General features: G+C 38.6%; 1 protein-coding gene across 2 annotated transcripts in view; it reads right to left on the bottom strand.

The window, feature by feature from the left end:
• Positions 1-21,165, bottom strand: part of ARMH4 (armadillo like helical domain containing 4) — a 155,945-nt gene that overhangs the window by 102,447 nt on the left and 32,333 nt on the right. Inside the window, exon 5 of one of the 2 annotated variants that reach the window (XM_023231336.2) lies at positions 13,250-13,641. The exons of the other annotated variant lie outside the window; for it this stretch is intronic. Within the exon in view, the coding sequence (XP_023087104.1) occupies positions 13,406-13,641 (236 nt within the window). The 3' untranslated portion in view covers positions 13,250-13,405. Of the gene's footprint in view, positions 1-13,249; positions 13,642-21,165 lie in introns of those variants that run through there. 2 annotated transcript variants of the gene reach the window in all.

Here is a 21,165-nt window from a genome sequence, read left to right as displayed (position 1 = left end):
GGTCAGGAGCTCAAGACCAGACTGACCAATGAGGAGAAACCTAGTCTCTACTAAAAATACAAAATTAGCTAGGCATGGTGATGCATGCCTGCAATCCCAGCTACACAGGAGGCTGACACAGGAGAATCGCTTGAACCTGGGAGGTGGAGGTTGCAGTGAGCCGAGATCACACCATTGCACTCCAGCCTGGGCAACAAGACCAAAACTCCATCTCAAAAAAAAAGTAAGTCAGAGAAAGACTTGAGATACAGACCCAGAGACAAAGAGAAAGTTATGTGGAGAGGGAGGCAGACACTGGAGTGATACAGCCACAAGTTGAGGAATACTTGAGCCACTAGAAGCTGGAAGAGGCAGCTCTCTGCTCTTCCAGAAGAGGAAGGATCCTCTCTGCTATGGTCTGCATGCATCCTCCAAAATTCAAGTTTGGAAATTAATAGATTGGTGCCCTTATAAAAAGGGCTATGGGAGTGGGCTCATGCTCTTCTGCTCTTCCACCACATGAGGATGCAGCAAGAAGACCCCTGCCAGATGCTGGCACCTTGGTCTTGGACTTAGCCTCCAGAACTATGAGGAAATAAATTTCTGTTATTCATAAAACCAAGCCCCAATCCCCCTCCCTGCCAAAAAAAAAAAAAAAAACCCTATTTAAAGACTTTGTGGACCTTCCTCCTATAGACAGCAACTGTCTAAAAAGAGCATTTTTTTTTTTTTTTTTTTTTTTTTTTGAGATGGAGTCTTGCTCTGTCACCCAACCTGGAGTGCAATAATGTGCACATGGCTCACTACAGCCTCAGCCTCCTGGGTTCAAGTGATCCTCCCAAAGTGCTGGATTACAGCTGTGAGCCACTGTGTCTGACCCCATTTATTTATTTTTGAAGCATTATAAAATTAATGTTAGTGTCCTTTGCTCCCCACAAACCTAAGAGGTTTGTATTGATAAAACAATTGTGACTATACAGTCCTGATCTCCTAGGATCACTGTTCTCTGACCACTACCATCCACCAAAGACAACTTCTACTTGGTCCTCAACACCTTCAGCCAATCTCTTCTCTTTAAAGTATAGAATTATAAAAAATGAAAGGAACCTCAGAAGTCACTTTACTCCCACCTATTATCTATCCCAAAGAGAGGGTTGCAGGTAAGCAAGCCCAGTCCAACAAGAAGGCTGGTACCTTTATAATGTGACTTGGAGGATGCTGCTAGGGTCAACATGTCTCATAAACTCTCCCACACTCACTCACGTGGGCAGAGACTTCCTTCTCCTTCTCTCTGCCCTGAAATGTCCAACATGAGATGCCTTCCTCTGTGTCAGACAATAAAACTGAGGAGTACTCTCTCTAGAAGCTTCTTATTGAGTAGTATACAATTTATATTATGGGAAAGTAAGGAAGGTCTCTGATTTACGTGCGGGATACAACAGGAAAGCTTTCTCCTTGTACTACCAGCTTCACCCTTCAGCACAAAGCAACTTATAAGATGTACTATTTGTCCTTTTAATATTTACAAAATCATAGAGCTAGCCTGAGAAGACAGCCATAGAAAAAGAAAGTTTTGGTAACTGTGTGGAGAAGACAGAAGGAAGTCAGCCTTATTAGAATGAGGTTTCTCTTTTAGTCTACCTTATTCTCTCATAATCTTTTTCTGCCAGAAAATGTTCTTTTTAGGAGCCTACCACTATTGTATAGCCATTAAACATCTTTAGTTGTATGTCACCTCTACCCTGCTTCAATTACCAATGGAACCTGACTACTATTACAGATCAGTAACAAAAAAGGTATTATCACCTTTCTTCAAATTAGCAAACTAATGTATGTTATAGTAACTTGAACCAGAAAGGTAGAAAACTATCCAATAAAGGAAAGATGGTCTTGTCCCCTGTTGTATCACCAATGACTACTAAGTACTTGGCAATCAATGGCGCTCAATAAGTATTTTCTGAATGAATGAATGAATGAATGAATGCATGAAAAAATGCATAAACAATGACATAGATGCAGCTTTTTAAAACCCAAATCTAAGGAATCACAGAGTAACACTTAATAAACAATCATAACACATTCCTCTGAATACTCTTGCAACCACAAAGGCAACATAGAAGACCAACAGGTGTAAAACAAACCAGAGTTCATCCTCCATTCATAAAAACTGAAGAGAAAGTCATCTGTATTTCAGCCAGTCTTTCAATTAGTTACACCCAAGATAAATAATGACGTCATGAACACCTCTGAACACAAGGAACAATGACATGCCATAAACGTTCAGCAAATAAAACTATGCCAAAAATAACAGGATTCCTGGCCCAAGAACTAAAATTAAAGAACTCAATCAAATAACACTACCAAGTTATATTTAAAGGTTAGAGAGTAATGCCTGAGTTTTGCAATTTTGTTTAAATAAACCCCAAATTTTATTTTCATTCATCTGAACCCCAAATAAGCATGAGGTCAAGGTAAAAGACACATACACACAATTATTCCAAATAAAAATAGCATAGAGAAAGAAAACTGAACCTCTAAAAAGAAACAATTGGGCTAGAGATGGTGGCTTACGCCTGTAATCCCAACCTTTGGGAGGCCAAGGCGGGTAGATCACGATGAGGTCAGGAGATTGAGACCATCCTGGCCAACATGGTAAAACCCCATCTCTGCTAAAACTATGAAAATTAGCCGAGCATGGTGGTGCATGCCTGTAGTCCCAGCCACTTGAGAAGCTAAGGCAGGAGAATCACTTGAACCCAGGAGGCAGAGCTTGCAGTGAGCCAAGATCAAGCCACTGCACTCCAGCCTGGGTGACAGAGTACGGCTCCATGTCAAAAACAAAGAAAAAGAAAAAGAAAGGAAGAAAGAAAGAAAGAATTAATCTTGGTTTACTATGCATAGCAGATATATGTCCTATGTCAATAACCAGTGATAATGCTCAAAGACGTAAAGTTATATTTGTTCTGACAATCTCTAAAAACATTGCAGTCCAGGAAAGGAAGGTTCAGAGAGTTCAGCCTGAAAAGTTCCTTCTAGTCAAGTTACCTAGAATTGGAAAGTTCATCCTCGTAACTGACACTTCTTTTTCACAAGTTGCTGTGGCACTGATTATGTCATAACACCAAACACTAACAGCGACCCTAGCAGCAAAGGGGCAGGAAGAATGGTTTCTAAGTAACCATCTCTCTTGACAGCCAAAATCCTCCCAACAAACTGCACCGTTCCCACTCCCAAACAGATAACCCACATCATGAAAAATTCCCTTTTCACTCTTGTTGAACCAGCATCTCCTCAGAAGACGTGTCCCACTGAGTCCAGCATGCACAGGCAGGAATGACGGGCTCCTTGCCATGGAGCTGATGGATTTTTCCATAGCATCCTTACTGAGATCAAGTCACTTGGGATTAATCTGTTGCTCCTGCTAGCATGTCCACCATCAAGAATTCCGACACTTAACAATAGTGAAAAACCTGGATGAGATGTCAGCCAAAACCTTAACTTAGGTGTTCAGACAGTAGATGGTTCGGCATGCAAGAGGGACTGGGACATAGTTCAATTTCTGACTGCTGTACTTGAGGTGAACTGAAACAGTTAAGAATAAAACTAAGAAATGTTAAATAGAAATGTCAGAGAACAGTGCCACATGGCCAAGAGATGCTTAGTGATATTAAACAGTGCATCCACAGCTCAAATAGAGAAATGTCCTGTTGCAAGTGGCAGGCAGACAAAATGTGTCTACACGGTACCCTCTCTAAGCCAACTTTATCTGTCTGGCAGATCTCTGACAATCTCTTAACAGCTGTTCAAAGCTCACAACAATACTTTGTACTTACATGGGGCTTTCCTTCCAAGAGGCTCTAACAGTTTTTCAGGCTTTATTCTCCGAACTTACATTGTTAGCTAATAGGGAACAAGGTTTATAAGTTTTTTTTTACTTACAGGCTATTTGGTCAGTGAAAAAAAAACTACGTTGGATACTCAAATATCACAGCAGAGGCTTAAATGAGCTTGTGCAAACCTAGAATTTTTGCCTCTCTAGATCAGACCTGTTTTCTTTATTCATTGCAAATATTTCTGTCTAGGGTTACCAAAATCAAGAGTTTTCACTTTGTTCAGGACCAGAGTCATGGGTTAACTCTCAACAAAATCAATAAAATATATGGGAGAAATTTTGCCCTATGACCCTGAGTCATTTGAGTAACCTGACTCTGCTACAAACATGTGTTGTTTAATAGGCAGTTCTCACCAAAGGTGCTCCATTTCTCTAACTGCATTTTTATCACAGCTTTGACTTTTTTAGACCTCCAGAAGATAGAGAAGTAGCTAGCACTTCCAGGCTGTTACTAATGCATCAAAGACAGAAAAAACCTTGGTTTAGAATGTGTCAACCCAACAATGACGGCAGGAAGAACCAGAGCAGGAACACCTGTTCCCCAACATCTGCTGTCTATTCTTGACTTTCAAGGAGAATAGGGTCTCACCTGTATTTTCTGCCTTTTTGGAATAGCAATGATTAGTTTGAATCATTATCTTTTGTCTACTTATTCATGAGTTTTACACGTCAAATTTCTCTTTTAGTGACTTTTTCTTCCCTTTACTAAGTTTAAAATTAAATCTAAGGTAAACAAATTAGAGGCCAGGTGCAGAGGCTCACGGCTATAATCCCAGCACTTTGGGAGACCAAGGCAAGTGAATCACGAAGTCAGGAGATCAAGACCATCCTGGCTAACGTGGTGAAAAACTGCCTCTACTAAAAATACAAAATTCAGACGGGCGTGGTGGTGCACACCCTTAGTCCCAGCTACTTGGGAGACTTATGCAGGAGAATCACTTGAACCCGGGAGGCTGAGGTTGCAGTGAGCTGAGATCACGCCACTGCACTCCATCCTGGGCGACAGAGCAAGACTCCGTCTCAAAAAAAAAGAAAAAAAAATAAAATTAGCCCATGTGAAAAAGAAGAAGCATGCCATAAAAAGAAACAGGGTAGCTTCACCAGGCATGGGCTGAGCACATATTAGTCTTTCTCCCACTTCTATGATGGGAATGGCTCTGACACATCCCAGTGGTATCTTTCTCAACGAAGAAACATTTGTAGGCATAAGTTTTCCTGGGAACTCTCACGCCAATAATAATCAAAAGCCATTGTTTCCACCTATAAAGTGACTGAAGCCCTAGAAATGACACTGCTTTTATTTCCAGATTTGTTTTTAAACTTGGGCATCAAATTGGGTGCAAAACTTAAAAGCCAGAAAGAAAATATTAAACGTGTCTTGAGGATGTGCAGCGACTCTCCAGTAGATGGCTCTCCAGGATCATAAGGTTCTAAGGGATATTAGAATTTTCTGAAATAACTACCACAAAATCCGGCAACTCACAATGTTAAGCTGACTTAGAATATATAGAATTTCATTACATTTCTAAAATGGAAATATTCCTGCCAAGTACTTTTACATTTTTGTCATGTAATATGAGATATATATTAGACTATATACATATACCATATTTATCTTATTAAGCTTCATAGTTAAATGAACCCCAGAGAACTCACTGTTCAATTTAAGGACTAGTACGTTTTTAACACTGTTGCACCTATCTGCATATTCCTCTTATCTTAACGTCCTTCTTCCCCTTAAAGCCATACGAAGTTACTGAATGCTATATTTAGGGACTTTCTTTCCATTCAAAATTATGGTTTTAAGTTTCACACATCTTGTACAAAACACTAGTTTATTAATTTTCACTGATATTGGTGTTCATTATGCATGTATGTCACAATTTATTTATCCCCATGTCAAGGAACATTTCGGGTATTTGGTTACTGCTAATTTTTTTGCTGTTATGAATAGTGCTGCTTGAACACTCATATATGATCTCTAGCATACTTGTTCAAGGGTTTCACTAGGGTACATTCCTAAAAGTAGAATTGCTAGGTTAAAAGGAATACAAGTGTTCAACATCCTAATGTCTAGATACATATCCCTAGCTCCAAATCCTCATCAACCTTTGGCATTGTCAAACATTTAATTTCTTTTCAATCCAGTGTGTATAAAATGATGTCACTCCAGATGTCATTTGCACTTCCTTGATGACTAATGAGGTTGTGTATCCATTCAGTATCTGTGTGAGATGCCTACTCATGTCTTTCGCTCATCTTTCTATTGGGCTGTCTGTCATTTTCCTGCTGATTCTTTTAGAGTTCTTTCTATCCTGGACATCAATCCTTTATCAGTTATGTGGATTACAAATATCTTTGCTAATTTTAGAAGCTGTATTTTCCCTTTCTTTCTAGCATCCTTTTATAAAAGGTTTTAGTTTTAATATCACTGAATTTATCAGGATTTTTATGGTTAGCAATTTTACTGTCATATCTAAAAAATTTTGTGAGGTCAGAAAAATATTCTACAAGTTTAATCAATTTAAGTTTTGCCTATTACATCTGTTTTGAAACCACGTAGAATTGATTTTTGTGTAGGATGTGACTTCCAATTCAATACGATTTTTTTCTATATGGACAACCAATTGTCCCAGAATTTTCTGTTTGTTTTGAATGCTTTCCCCATCACTCTGCAGTGCAATTTCCACCATATGTCAAGGACCCTCTAGAGCAGTGTGTTTCCATGACTATTCTGCTCCACTGGCCACTTTAACTATTCCTGCCCACGTCCCCATTGTCCAAATATGTAATGATATAGTAAGAGCTTTGTAAGTCTTAATATCTGTTGGGGTATTTACAGACACCTTCCTTCAATTTCTTTTTCTTCTTTAGGAGTACACTGGCTATTTCTTGGCCTTTTGCTCTTCCATATAAATGTTATCAAAAGTTTACTAAGTTGTTCTGAATTAATGCAATGTAAAAATAAAATAATGAAATCTTACTGTTATTACTTCATTCTATTTTATGTGGATTTCTTCTACTTTGTTTTTATAGCTGTATTAGTCCATTCTCACAATGCTATGAAGATACTACCTAAGACTGGGTAATGCATAAACAAGGGAGATTTAATTGACTCACAGTACTGCATGGCTGGAGAGGCCTCAGGAAACTTACAGTGGTGGTGGAAGGGGAAGCAGGCACCTTCTTCACAAGGTGGTAGGAGACACAGCAAGCATGACTGAGTGTGAAGGAGGAACTTAAACACCTATAAAACCATCAGATTTCGTGAGAACTCACTATCACAAGAACAGTGTGAGAAAACCACTCTCATGATCCAATCACTTCCCACTAAGTCCCCACCTCAAAACATGGGGGATTACAATTCAAGATGAGATTTGGGTGGGGACACAGAGCCAAACCATATCAATAGCTTAAGGTGGAAGTTACTTAGCTCATTCATTTTCAGCCTTTCCTCTTTTCTAATAGAAGCTTTTGGGTTTTTTTTTTAAACTGATAATTGTATATATTTATCTTGTCCAACATGATGTTTTGAAGTATATATGTATTGTGGAATGACTAAATCTAACATATGCATTACCTCACAAAGTCATTTTTTGTGGTGAGAACACTTAACATCCACTTTCAGCATTTATTAAGAATATATTGTTATTAACTATAGTCACCATGTCATACAATAACAGAAACTTTTTTATTTTTTAAAGTGAACAAACTCACTGAGGAAGCTTTCTAAAGGTTAAAAATGTCCCATTATATAAACCTTCATCTTCACCCCACAAGTCTGATGTATTTTCTCTGAGTCAGTTCCAAATATTTTGATTTTCTATTATAATTTCTTCTTTGATCCACAAGTTATTTAGAAGTGGCTTTTTTCATTTTCAAAAGTATGGGGCAATTTGTCTTTTTCATTATTAATGTCTAACCTAATTACACAACCATCAGAGAATACAGCCTGCACGATACCAATTCCTTAAAATTTGTTGAGATTTTTATTTTTATTTATTTTTCATTTATTTTTCCAACGGAGTCCACTCTGTCACCCAGGCTGGAGTGCAATGATGCCATCTCAGCTCACTGCAACCTCCACCTCCCGGGTTCAAATGATTCTCCTGCCTCAGCCTCTCAAGTAGTTGGAATTACAGGTGCACACCCACCACGCTCGGCTCATTTTTTGTATTACAGGTGCACACTGCCATGCCCAACTAATTTTTAGTAGAGATGGGGTTTTACCATGTTGGCCAAGCTGCTCTCGAGCTCCTAACCTCAGATGATCCACCCGCCTTGGGTCCCAAAGTACTAGGATTACAGGCATGAGCCACCGCACCCAGCCAGGAATTTTTTAGTGGACTGGTTTATGACCAAATTTTATAAATATTTCATGGGTGATTGAAGATAACATATTTGCTAACAGTTGGGGACAGTATTTGATATATATCAAGGAATGCTTTTGTCTCAAATTTTATTTTGTTTGAAGATTTTGCCAAATTGAAAACAATATATAAGAAGAATAATCTATAATAATATAAAGCTGTTTTAGTATTCAAAAACCAATGAGTATAATTCAATATAGTAACAGCCTAAAAAAGAAAACCATATCATCATCTTAAAAGGTACAGAAACATCAATGCAGAAAAAGCATTTGATAAAAATCCAACATCCACACAATGTCCAACAACAAACAAAAAAAAACAACAAAATCTAAGCTGATTGTGTTAAGTTTGGGCTGTCATAACAAAATGCCAGAAACTAGTGTCTTAAACAAAAGAAATTTATTTTCTCACAGTTCTGGAGGTTAGAAGTCCAAGATCAAGGCACCAGCCAGGTGGGTTTCTGGTAAGGCCTCTCTTCCTGGCTTATAGATGGCCGCCTTCTTGCTGTGTCCTTATATGGCATTTCCTCTCTTGCAGAGACTCTAAGGTCTCTTTTTCTTCTTCCTTCTGTTGTTGTTGTTGTTTTGTTTTTGGTTTTTTTTTTTATTATTATTTCATTAGAGATGGTGTCACTCTGTCACCCAGGCTGAAGTGCAGTCACATGATCACACAATCAGTTCACTGCAGTCTTGAACTCCTGGGCTCAAACGATCCTCCTATCTCAGCCTCCCAAGTAGCTAGGACTACAGGTGCATGTCACTATCCCAGCTAATTTATTTCATTTTTTGTAGGGATTAGGGTCTCTATTGTGACCAGGCTGGTCTCAAACTCCTAGTCTCAAGCAATCCTTCTGCCTTCGCCCCCTTAAAGTTCTGGGATTAAAGGCATGAGCTACCCCTCCCAGCCCACTTTCTCTTTTTGAAAGGACACCAGTCCTATTGGATTTGGCCCCACTCTTATGACCTCATATAATTTAACTACCCCGTTACAGACCCTATCTCCAAATACAATCACATTGGTGATTAAGTCTTCAACACATAAATTTTTTCTACGGACACAATTCAGTCCATAACACTGATTAAAGGTGTCAACAAGAAACCTCCGGCTAACATCATAATTAGCCCACTTGTATTTATTGTCATTATTGATGTATTTGTGTTTGTTACTGTATTTTTTCCACTTTTTCTGTGCTTAATTTTTCCTTTTTTTTTTTTTTTTTTTTGGCTTTTTTTTCTTATTCTGTTTTCCCCCACTACTGGTTTATAAATTATACATTCCACTGCCTACTGCATTTTTTTTCAGTTGTTACTCTTCAATTTTACCATGCATATTTAACTAACCAAAGACTGAAGTTAATCACTATTTTATCACTCAATAAGAAGGGCTTTAGAGCCCTTTAATCCTGACTATATCTTCCCAATTTAAGTACTGTCATCCACTATTTTAGCTCTGTCTTCTTACTCCATAAATTAGAAATTATATTCTATACAGAGTACTTATGATTTATGTACATATTTATCAATTTATTTGCTCACTATTTCTTCTTGCATCTCAGTCCCTCCTTCTAGAATTATCTTTCTTATTCCTTAAATGCAATGCCTTCATAAGTTCCTTTTCTAAAATCTGTTGCCAGTATTTTTGCCTTTGTTCTTTTAAAGTAGAAGCAGATCTTTCTAGGTTATTCGTTAATTTCTCTTATCTCATTAAAGAGATTCTCCTGTTTTCTGGTTTCCATTTCCACCATTGCTGCTAAGTCTGCTCTCAGTCTACATTTTGTTCCTTTGTAGGTAATCTGCCTTTTTCCTCTGGCTTTTTTCCTTTAAATCTGGATCTTCAGATTTCTCTCTTTGTCTTCATTATTCTTTCATTTCATTACAATATATCTTATTGAGCATTTTTAACTTTTTTTATTGATGTAGAACATACAAAAAGTTGACAAACCAAAAGTGTACAACTTAATAAACTATTACATCGTGAACCTGCATATTCACCACCCAGATTCATTTTTTAAAAAGCAACATTCTATTGTACCAGAAGCCCCCTTCATACCACCATTATTACCCCAAAGGTAAGCACTATTCTGACTTCTAACACCATGCATTAGGTTTGCTGGCTTTTGAAATTTCTATAAATGGAATTATATTGTATGCATTTCTTAGTATCTAGCTTCTTTCACTGCAAGATCAACCCCCATATTGCTGCATGTGGCAATCATCCATTCATATTTAGCACCATGTAGCTTTCCATTGTATTAACATAGCACAACATATTTGTCTATTCTACTGGTGATGGTTAGAATTTAGGTTATTTCAAGGTTTTTGCTTTTTCAAATAATCAGTGTTGCTGTTAACACTCCTGTACATCTTTTGGTGTGCTTCTGTTTGCATTTTTGACGGTTTATTTATCTTGTGTGATACATGTTGTGTTTCCTATGTCCATGGATTCATGTCTTGTCACAGTTTGGAAAACATTTTCAGCCATTACCACTATGAATCCTATCCCTCTATGAACTCCATATCTCTTTCATTCTCTCTATTTTCTCCTGCCGGAAATCTGATTAGGTAAGTGAGAAGTTTTCACTCCACCCTTCATAAAGCTTAGCTTTTCTTTCATGTTCTCTCACTTGTCTCTTTGGGCTACACTCTCTATAATGTATTCAAATTGATCTTCCAGTTCATTAATTTTCTCTTTTGGAATATTTAACCTGTCATTGAGGCTTTTTTCCCAAAAATTATATTTATATTTCTAAATGTTCTATTTGGTTATTTTTTAAAATCTGCTGGGTCATTTTTGATAGCGTTTTATTACCTGCTCATTTTTGTGATATTTTTTATTTCCTTAAAGCTTTTATAAATGGTTATTTCATATCTATGTCTGCATGGTTTTAGTATCTAAGGTCCTGAGTAAAGAGTAAGCCAATCTTACTTGTCTTTGTCTTTTCTGGTGACTCTCAGTCATGGTGGTTCATTTCCTTGTTAATTTGTTGATGTTTTATTACAACACATTTATTTTACTGCTCACATTGGCTTGGTTCTAATCTGTGGGAAACCTGGGGGACTCCATTGGACGTGATTTTTTTCAGACAGAATTTACATTTGCTTCTGTGGGAAGTCAGGGTGTGATACAAACCTGGAACTACTTTATTTTATTCCCCTTACACAGGCTTAATGTGGAAATGTCAGTCCAGGTTCCTCATCTTACTACTGGCTCAAGTGCAGACACCTAGTACAACAATGATATTACTATTTGTCCCAGAGCACCCTTACCTCTTCCTTGAAGTTAATTCCTTGGGTTTCAGCCCATATTTGGAATACACCAAGCTAGAAAGTGCAATCCTTGCAGATTTTTCTGACTACTTGTAATCCCATTAATTTATTAAGGCATATGTTTTACCCAAGATCTAGTCATTTTGCTATGTCAAAACCCATTCGTTTTCTGTCAGAATCTGAAATCCAAATAACGTACTTTTCAAAGGCATCCATATTCAAAATCATCCATTTTATCTACATTGTAAATAGGTCCAAAGAGCTGTGTAAGAGCTTTTATTTGCTTTTCAAACTCCATCTTAAATTCTCCAATTTCAAATACTCATAAGAGAATCCGTAATCTGGGTATATTTTAAAATTAGATAAAATCTCAAATGTTATTATTAAATATTACCTTCTAATAGAGAACCGAGAAATAAAGCTGCACACCTACAACCATCTGATCTTCAATAAAGTCAACAATAACAAGCAATGGAGAAAGGACTCCCTATTCAATAAATGATGCTAGGATAGCTGGCTAGCCAAATGCAGAAGATTGAAACCAGTCCCCTAACTCTCACCATGCACAAAAATTAACTCAAGATGGATTAAAGACTTAAATGTAAGACATAAAACTATAAAAATTCTAGAAGAAAATCTAGAAAATACCATTCTGGACATTGGCCTTGGCAAAGAATTTATGACTAAACCCCCAAAAGTATTTGCAACAAAAATAAAAATTGACAACTGGGACCTAATTAAACTTAAGAGCTTTTGCACAGCAAAAGAAACTATCAAGGGAGTAAATAGACAACCAACAGAATGGGAGAAAATATTCACAAACTATCCATTCAACAAATGTTTAATGTCCAGAATCTATGAGAAATTTAAACAATTCAACAAGCAAAAAACAACCCCATTAAAAATGGGCAAAGAACATGAACAAACACTTCTCAAAAGAAGACTTATGAAGAAATGCTCAACATCACTAATCATTAGAGCAATGCAAATCAAAACCACAATGAGATGCCAACTCACACCAGTCAGAATGGTTATTAGAAGTCAAAACATAACAGATGCTGGTGAGGTTATGGAGAAAAGGGAATGCTTGTACACAGTGGATGGGAATGCAAATTAATTCAGCCCCTGTGGAAAGCAGTTTGGAGATTTCTCAAAGAACTTAAAAGAGAACTACCATTTGATTCAGCAATCCCATTTCTGGGTATATATCTAAAAGAAAACAAATAATTCTACCAAAAAAACATGCACTCATATATCCATAGCGGCACTATTCAAAATAGCAAAGGCATGTAATCAACCAAGATGCCCAACAATGGTAGACTAACAAAAATGTGATACATATATACCATGGAATACTATGCAGCCATAAAAAATCATTTCCTATGCCACAATATGGATGTACCTAGAGGCCATCAAACTAAGTAAATTAAGACAGGAACAGAAAACCAAGTATCACATGTTCTCACTTCTAAGTGGGAGCTAACATTGAGTAAATATGAACTCAAAGAATGGAACAGACACTGGGGCCTACTTGAGGGTGAAGGGTGGAAGGAGGAAGAGGAGTGAAAAACAAACTATCGAGTACTATGCTCACTACCTGAGTGATGGGATCATTCATATACCAAACCCCCGTGACACACAATTTACCCACGTAACAAACCTGTACATGTACCCCCAAACGTAAAAGTTGAAAGAAAAAAATAGACATTACCTTAAACATGTCTGTTAATTTATTCAGTTATCTCCTTGTTAAATGCCTCATCACCATGACTTTTTAAACTACATTATTAATCTATACAAATTTCTTGAAAATTTTTACTAAATTTCAAATTTTCCATTCACTGTGTAATAGTAAATATAATAATTTAAAATTTCCTCCATTGTAGCCTTAACAATATTCAAAAGGTACATTCATGAGAAAATGAAAAGGCTCGAGACAAGATAGTCCACTTCAAACACAAGTGGCATAATGTTTTGGATTCAATTTCCATTTCAGACAGCTGTTTAAATATTTCCTTGACTGGGGTGAAGGAGCTCACACTTCTAATTCCAACACTTTGGGAGGCCAAGGCAGGCAAACTTCTTAAGCCCAGGAGTTTGAGACGAGCCTGGGCAGCATGGTGAAACCCTGTCTCTACAAAAAATACAAAAATTGGCTGGGTGGGGTGCTGCACATCTCCAGTCCCAGATACTCAGGAGGCTGAAGTGGGAGGATTGTCTGAGCCTGGGAGGCCAAGGTTGCAGTGAGCTATGATTGCGCAACTGTACTTCAGCCTAAACAACAGAGTGAGACTCTGTCTCAACAATAAATAAATAAACAAATAAATAACTAAATAATTTTCTTATTTCACTTAATATTACTTTTTCTAAATTTGAGGATTCTGCTCTTGATAATAGCATTGCCTGTATCTGGTTAACAAGCTGAAGATACGAATTAAGTACCTTCGCATTTACTGCTCACAACAACTCCTTTTCAGCCATGAGCCCATATAATTGGTATGTTATCCATTATCTTCTATAAATCCTGCCCCAAAGTTATACTGGTAGAACCCTATAGCAATAATTACAAGTTCTAGAGTTCGATACTTGCTCCTTTATTTTAGAGACAGGGTTTCGCTCTGTCACCCAGGCTGGAGTACAGTAACACAACCATAGCTCGCTGCAGTCTTGAACTCCCTGGCTCAAGAGACCCTCCTGCCTCTGCTTCTCGAGTAGCTGAGATTACAGGCATGAGCCACTGTGCCTTGCTTAACATCTGCTCATTAAATAACCCACTTTTGATTCAGATGACAGCTTCATATATTTCCCTCTAGAAAATGAGACTACAGAAATCCTATTCTATTTCTCAAGTATGCTATAAAGAGAAACACAAAGCTATACTAATATTATATCTATAAATTCCAAGCCATCTGGAATATCTTTCTCTTCAGCAATTTAGTCATCTTAAAGGACTACTTGCTTTAAGCAAACATATACAAAACTTGCATATAAAAATCCACATACACTCAAAATATAAATTATAGGTTGGTTAGGTTGATTATTGACTACACAAAAATATGTATGAAAGTAGACTTCCCCTTCAAAATGTAAAACATGACTCAACCTATCTAAAATGAGGCTTACATAATAATTTGTGGAAATATGCATTTGTCTTATCATATTTGCATGCATTTAGCTCCTTGAAGGCAGAGATTTTACCTTAATCCATTTTTGTGCCCCACTTCCCAGGATTAAGCATTGTGCCTCACACAGCATAAGCTCTCAGTATATGTTGATTGAATGGAAATAAACTGAACAACACCTTATCTTCCTCTTCAAATTAAATATTTAAATGCCTTTATAGAACTCCAATCCAATTTTCATTAAGTTCTGTCACGTATATGTTTCAAATGAGTATAACTTTTTTTTTAAGAGACTCGGTCTCACCCTGTCACCCAAGCTGGAGTGCAGTGGTATGATCACAGTTCACTTCAGCCTCGAACTCCTGGATTCAAGCAGTCCTCCTACCTCAGCCTCCTGAACAGCTGGGACTATAGATACATGCCACCACACCCAGCTAATTAAAAAAAAAAAAAATTTATACAGGTGGAGTCTCACTATGTTGCCCAGACTAGTGTCAAACTCCTGGCCTCAAGCGATCCTCCTGCCTCGGCCTCCCAAAGTGCAGAGAGAGAGCCATTTTCTACTCACTTATTCTACTCACCAGTGTGGGCTGGGTGGTCCAGGAGGCTTCATAGAGGAGAAAAGGTTTGAGCTGAATTGTTTCTGTTTCTTTCCTGGCCTCTTAACTTCATAGCTCCCTGTTTATGGAGCAGAGAAGCTCTGAGTATTATTTGCTATAGAATGTGACAGAATGATCTTTTAATCATATGGGTATATTTCTTGTGTGGTGAGAACAGTGCTATACTGCCTGGAAATGAATCATACCTTTAACTGGGATGGAATTTTATCTGAAGAGTGGCATGTACATGGTATTAATCATGACAATTGTAGGACTGTCATTGCCTAGGAATTAAACGTGTGTCCTTCAACCTGTAAACAGGACAGACAATCTGTATGCAGGGGGTAGGGGCTCACTACTACTTGGTGGTAAGCCCTAGGAGAAATTTATGTCTTGGTCTTGGCTCTTCTATGTGGGGGCAGGGGTGGGAAGTAGAAAATGAGAAGTTTACCCTTTACATAGGGGGAAAAAAAATAGGCAAGCACTGAGATGCCAGAAAGTCTGGCAAAGTGCCTGAAATATTGTTCCAGTGCTTTGGGAATAGAATATAAAACACTCAGACAAAGCACGGAATGGGTCAGGGCCCATAAGCCCTAGAAACTCATTAGCGAAGATCAGATAGAAATTTGTACCTGGCGAATCTAATTCATTTTCTGTTTCTTTCACTTTCTCAGTTTATTTGCTTTGTGTTCCCTTAGGTTTGAGCCAGGTCTTTAAAAACTTTCTACTAATTTCAGTTGAAACAAGTGAAAGGATGTACATCTCTTCCTGAGCCAGAGTTTTAATAGGAAACAGGATTCCTCAGAGAGCATGTGAAGCAGACACCTTGAAAAAATCCAGAGGGAGCAGCCAGGCTCCTGCCCACCTGAAGAATCTCCTTCTCCTGCTAAAACGTTGCATTTTCTTTATGCTGTTTTAATAGAAGAAGAAATTTCTGTAGCCTGCTGTGTCTGGAGATAAGCAATGTAGAAGGAGGCAGAACGGCTGGAGAAGAAAAGACCCTGGTAAATGAGGGCAAAATCAATGTAAATCTTTAAGGAACAATCTAATGCTTCCAAGTGTGATAACTTTTAAATCTTGTAAGGCCATTTAAATTGGTGTATTACATTTTTCTTCTAATCTTTTCCCTCAGGGATATACATTCGTTTAAATGTTAAGAGGTAGTCCGATGGCAAAACAGCTTCATGGCTATGAATACGGCTTGATAAAGTGCAGTCGATGCCATCCACACATTAGTCTATACATTTTTAAGGTTTGTAATGGTTTGTCCTCCAATGCAATAAAATTCTCATGTTTACACCAATCAAAGAATACTTACATATGTCTATCCTCATACTGAAACATCATGCCTTTGAAAATGCCTTAATTTTCTGCAAACATCTAAAATATCTTTGAAATTTCTACCACTCACATCTAGTTCCAAGCTACGGGTTTGCCTCAGCATCTGCACAAAAGCCACCACACATGGAAAGCCCTGCTTGGACCACTGCCCACAGGGATTCTCAACCCTGGAGTCTATGCCCAGATTAAACAGTCAGAACAAATCCTTTTGCCAGGAATCTGAACATCACCCTCAAAAGAGACATGTATCTCTTTCTATAGAAATACCTAGTTTACTGTAAACTAGATATTTATTAACCTGAGGCTGAGCACCTGATTGCCTCTTCTTCATGGAAAAGCAGCTGCTCCAGTTGTTAAAAGCCATTCTTAAGAAATAATTCATCTAACCAGTGAGCTATGACTTGGTTGACTGCTGGCTATAGAATAATTTATCGCTAGTGTGGTGTATATGGTATCTATTCACCACTCTTTAGAATTTTTTCCATACTGTTAGGTTTGTTCCCACTCATTTTTCTACAAATGTCAATAAAATTATACAGTCAGACATCACTTAACAATGGGGATACATTCTGAGAAATGTGTCATTAGGTGATTTCGTCATGATGCAAACATCATAGAGTGTACATACACACATCTAGAAGGTGTAGCCTACTACACACATAGGCTATAAGGTATAGCCTATTGCTCCTAGGCTCCAAATCTGTACAGCATGTTACTGTACTGAATACTGTAAGCAACTGTAACACAATGGTATTTGTGTATCTAAACATAGAAAAGGTACAGTAAAAGTACAATATTATAATCATATGGGACCACTGTCATATATGAAGTGTGTTGTTGACCAAAACTTCATCATACAGCACATTACTGTACATATATACACAAATCTATAACACAAACACTCCCCCATGCCACACACACACGCACACACAAAGACACACAGGAATATACACCAATCCAGCGTTTTTCTAGGATGGAACTAAAGTCTCTCCTGACTCATAGAGTCCTTTTTCTCTCCTGAATCTTAGAGTCCTCTTTTGGTGGTCCTTTCTGCCTTCTGTCAATGAACAGAGTCAAACTCTGTAAAATATTTGAGGAGATATATTCTGAGCCAAATATGAGTAACCATGGCCCGTGACACATCCCTCAGGAGGTCCTGAGAACATGTGCCCAAGGTGGTCAGGAAGACCTGGAATTGATAGAAAGGGAATGTTCAGGTTAAGATAAAGTTGTGGAGACCAAAGTTCTTTTGAAGTCTTATAGTGGCTGCCCTTAGAAACAATAGGTGACAAATGTTTCCTATTCAGATTTTAGTTAATCTCTTCAGGATTGGGAGGGTCTGGAAGAAAAAGATCTAGTTCTGTTAATGGAGATTCTTTACAGAAGCACATTTTCCCCCATAAAGGACAGTTTTGCAGGGCCATTTCAAGATATGGCAAAGAAACACGTTTTGGGGTAAAATATTTTTATTTTCTTCCTTGTCTTCCTTGTCCTTCCTCTGTTATGCCAGAGTCAGGTTGGAAAGTAAGTCACGATATATAGGATTGAATAAAACCCATCTGATGAGAATTTATGATTTGTAGGCCAAGACTATTCCTTAGATAGGAATTTGGGCAAGATTAAAAAATCAGAGTTTAGTCCTCACTTCTGTGTTGCATTTCTGTTTTGTATGTATCTGTCTTACCTCTTCTACTAGCACTTGCGCTCCCTTAAGAGCAAGATCCACCCACAATTATTCTTGGTATCATCTGAATAGCCAAATAAATACTTGTTAAATGCACACATAAATGAAAGAATAAATAAAACCACTGAATATGTACAAAGCTAAATCCTTTATCATTATAAGCCATTCTGTATAATTTTACGACTGCCTAAGGTAAGCTTACTAAGCAGTGCTGGACTGGCAAAAAAAAGGCACGCATGCACACATGCACACACACACACACACACACACACACAAAACAGATGAGGGGAACCAACTCTACAAAGTTTACTTAATTGCAATTATGCCAATAAATGAATTCCCTGTGGCAAGAAAGCATACCAGAAAAATGAGAGTAAATGTCAGGTATCTTTCTTCAACAGCAGAATTTGTGAACACAGCTTTATGGCAATACCTCACAATATTGATTGTAAATATTTTTGAAATACCACGGGCTATGTGAGCATTATTCGCAAACGTGATGCCCATTCTGAGTGCTAAGTAATGGATGTACTAACCCACAGAGCATGCAGGTACTTAGGAATAGAGCTCTGTCATAAATGCCAAAGAAAGCACAATGATTTCAGGACAAGACAACAAAATGACTTACCAGAAGAGGCAACTGATAACTGAAATCACCAGCAATTCTGTGTTTCATAATCTGTCATATAAGACACTTAAAATGACACAAAAATAAAAACAAGAAAAGGAAACCTCATCCTTCCCCAACATATTTGGCAATAAGTACTAGATGTTTCATGTGATCATGTTAATAGTTATAAAATTTTTTTTTATTTAATTCCCATTCAACAGAACAGGTATCTGGGGGAGAAAGAGCCAGCATTGAGTTCACCATTAAAATCAAATGAAGGGCATATTCCATGGAATACTCTTTTCCATGTCATCTCCACTGTGTATCAGTTAAGTGGCTCTGTCATTGAGGCAAAATTAAATCAGAATCCAAAGTATTTCCAAGAACAAAAGCCAATACTCGTGCCCATTCTTAACACAGAGTGAACATTCCTAATCTCGCACTACAGAATCACAAGTAGCAGGAGACAGTTCAAACCTATCACACTCTTCTTGATCTTCAACATCATACACCACACAGCAGCAACCAAAGGAAAAATCATCCAAACTTGGTTTTATAAATATGGCCTCCTGATGGGATTTTGAATACTCTTTATCATTCATCCATTCTAGCTGCCTTCTAAGTTGAGAATTGAGAATTTTCCCATGAGAATTGAGAAATAATAAGAAAAGAGTCTGAAAATGAGTAATTATGAGGAGGGCAAAACAATTGATTTTGTGAATTAAAGTGCAGGTAAAAAGCAGACACTTCTCCCATAAAAGTTACATGAGCTCTTAAGTATTCTCAGTGGATCTTTAAAGAAAAATATCTTGGGCTACCCTCTTTGGGTCCCCTCCCTTTGTATGGGAGCTATCTTCACTCTTGCAACCGCACTCCTTTGGTCCGTGTTTGTTACAGCTCGAACTGAGCTTTTGCTCGCCGTCCACCACTGCTGTTTGCCGCCCTTGCAGACCCAACTCTGACTTCCATCCCTCCGGATCCAGCAGGGTGTCCACTGTGCTCCTGATCCAGCGAGGTGCCCACTGCTGCTCCCGATCGGGCTAAAGCCTTGCCATTGTTCCTGCACGGCTAAGTGCCCGGGTTCGTCCTAATCGAGCTGAACACTAGTCACTGGGTTCCATGGTTCTCTTACATGACCCACGGCTTCTAATAGAGCTCTAACACTCACCACATGGCCCAAGATTCCATTCCTTGGAATCCGTGAGGCCAAGAACCCCAGGTCAGAGAACACGAGGCTTGTCACCATCTTGGAAGCGGCCCGCCACCATCTTGGGAGCTCTGGGAGCAAGGACCCTCTGGTAATATTTTGGCAACCACAAAGGGACCTCCAAAGTGGTGAGTAATATTGGACCACTTTCACTTAGTATTCTGTCCTATCCTTCCGTAGAATTGGAGGAAAATACCAGCCACCTGTCGGCCAGTTAAAAACGAGTAGCAAGGCTGCTGGACTTAAGACACATGTGTGAGGCTATCTGGGGAAGGGCTTTCTAACAACCCCTAACCCTTCTGTGTTGGGGATGTTGGTCTGCCTGGAGCCAGCTTCCACTTTCAATTTTCCTGGGGAAGCTGAGGGCTGACTGGAGACAGAAAGCTGTCATCCCGAACTCCCTCTAGCATCAGCTGGTTGAGATCATGGCACAGCCAGAAGTCTCTACTCAACAGTCGCCCATGCATGCACCCCTACCTTTCCTTCTGACCCATACCTCCTGGGTCCCGACCACGACTTTCTTGAAAGTGTAGCCCCAAAATTCTCCTTACCTCTGAATCTACTTCCTCTGATCCCTGCCTCCTAGGTGTTAATGGTTCAGACTTTCATTTCCCCTAGCAAGCTGTATCTCCAAAGGGATCTAGGGAAGCTCTACGCTGCGTCCTTAGGCATCTAGGCTATAAAGCCAGGGAGTCTTGTCCCTGGTGTCCCTCCCAATTTAGGCATACAGCTCTCTACACGGGCAGTTATGTGGGACCCATTCCCCACCACCCTTGCCAGGGCCCCAAGTTTGTAAATGGCTAAGAGAGAGAGAGATGGAGGAAAGAGAGAGAGAGAGATATAGGAGAGAGAGAGAGAGAGATGGAGGAGAGAGAGAGAGAGATATAGGAGAGAGAGAGAGAGATGGAGGAGAGAGAGAGAGAGAGACAAAGGAGAGAGAGAGACGAGCGAGAGAGAGATGGAGGCGAGAAAGAGATGGAGGAGAGAGAGACAAAGAAGAGAGAGAGAGACAGGAGAGAGAGAGAGACAGAAGACAGACGGAGGGGAGAGAGAGAGATGGAGGAGAGAGAGAGAGAGATGGAGGAGAGAGAGAGA

This window comes from Piliocolobus tephrosceles, chromosome 6, assembly GCF_002776525.5.
Source record: "Piliocolobus tephrosceles isolate RC106 chromosome 6, ASM277652v3, whole genome shotgun sequence".
Lineage (NCBI taxonomy): Eukaryota > Metazoa > Chordata > Mammalia > Primates > Cercopithecidae > Piliocolobus > Piliocolobus tephrosceles.
The sequence above is the reverse complement of the archived record's forward strand: the minus strand, read 5'-3'. Positions and strand labels throughout refer to the sequence as shown.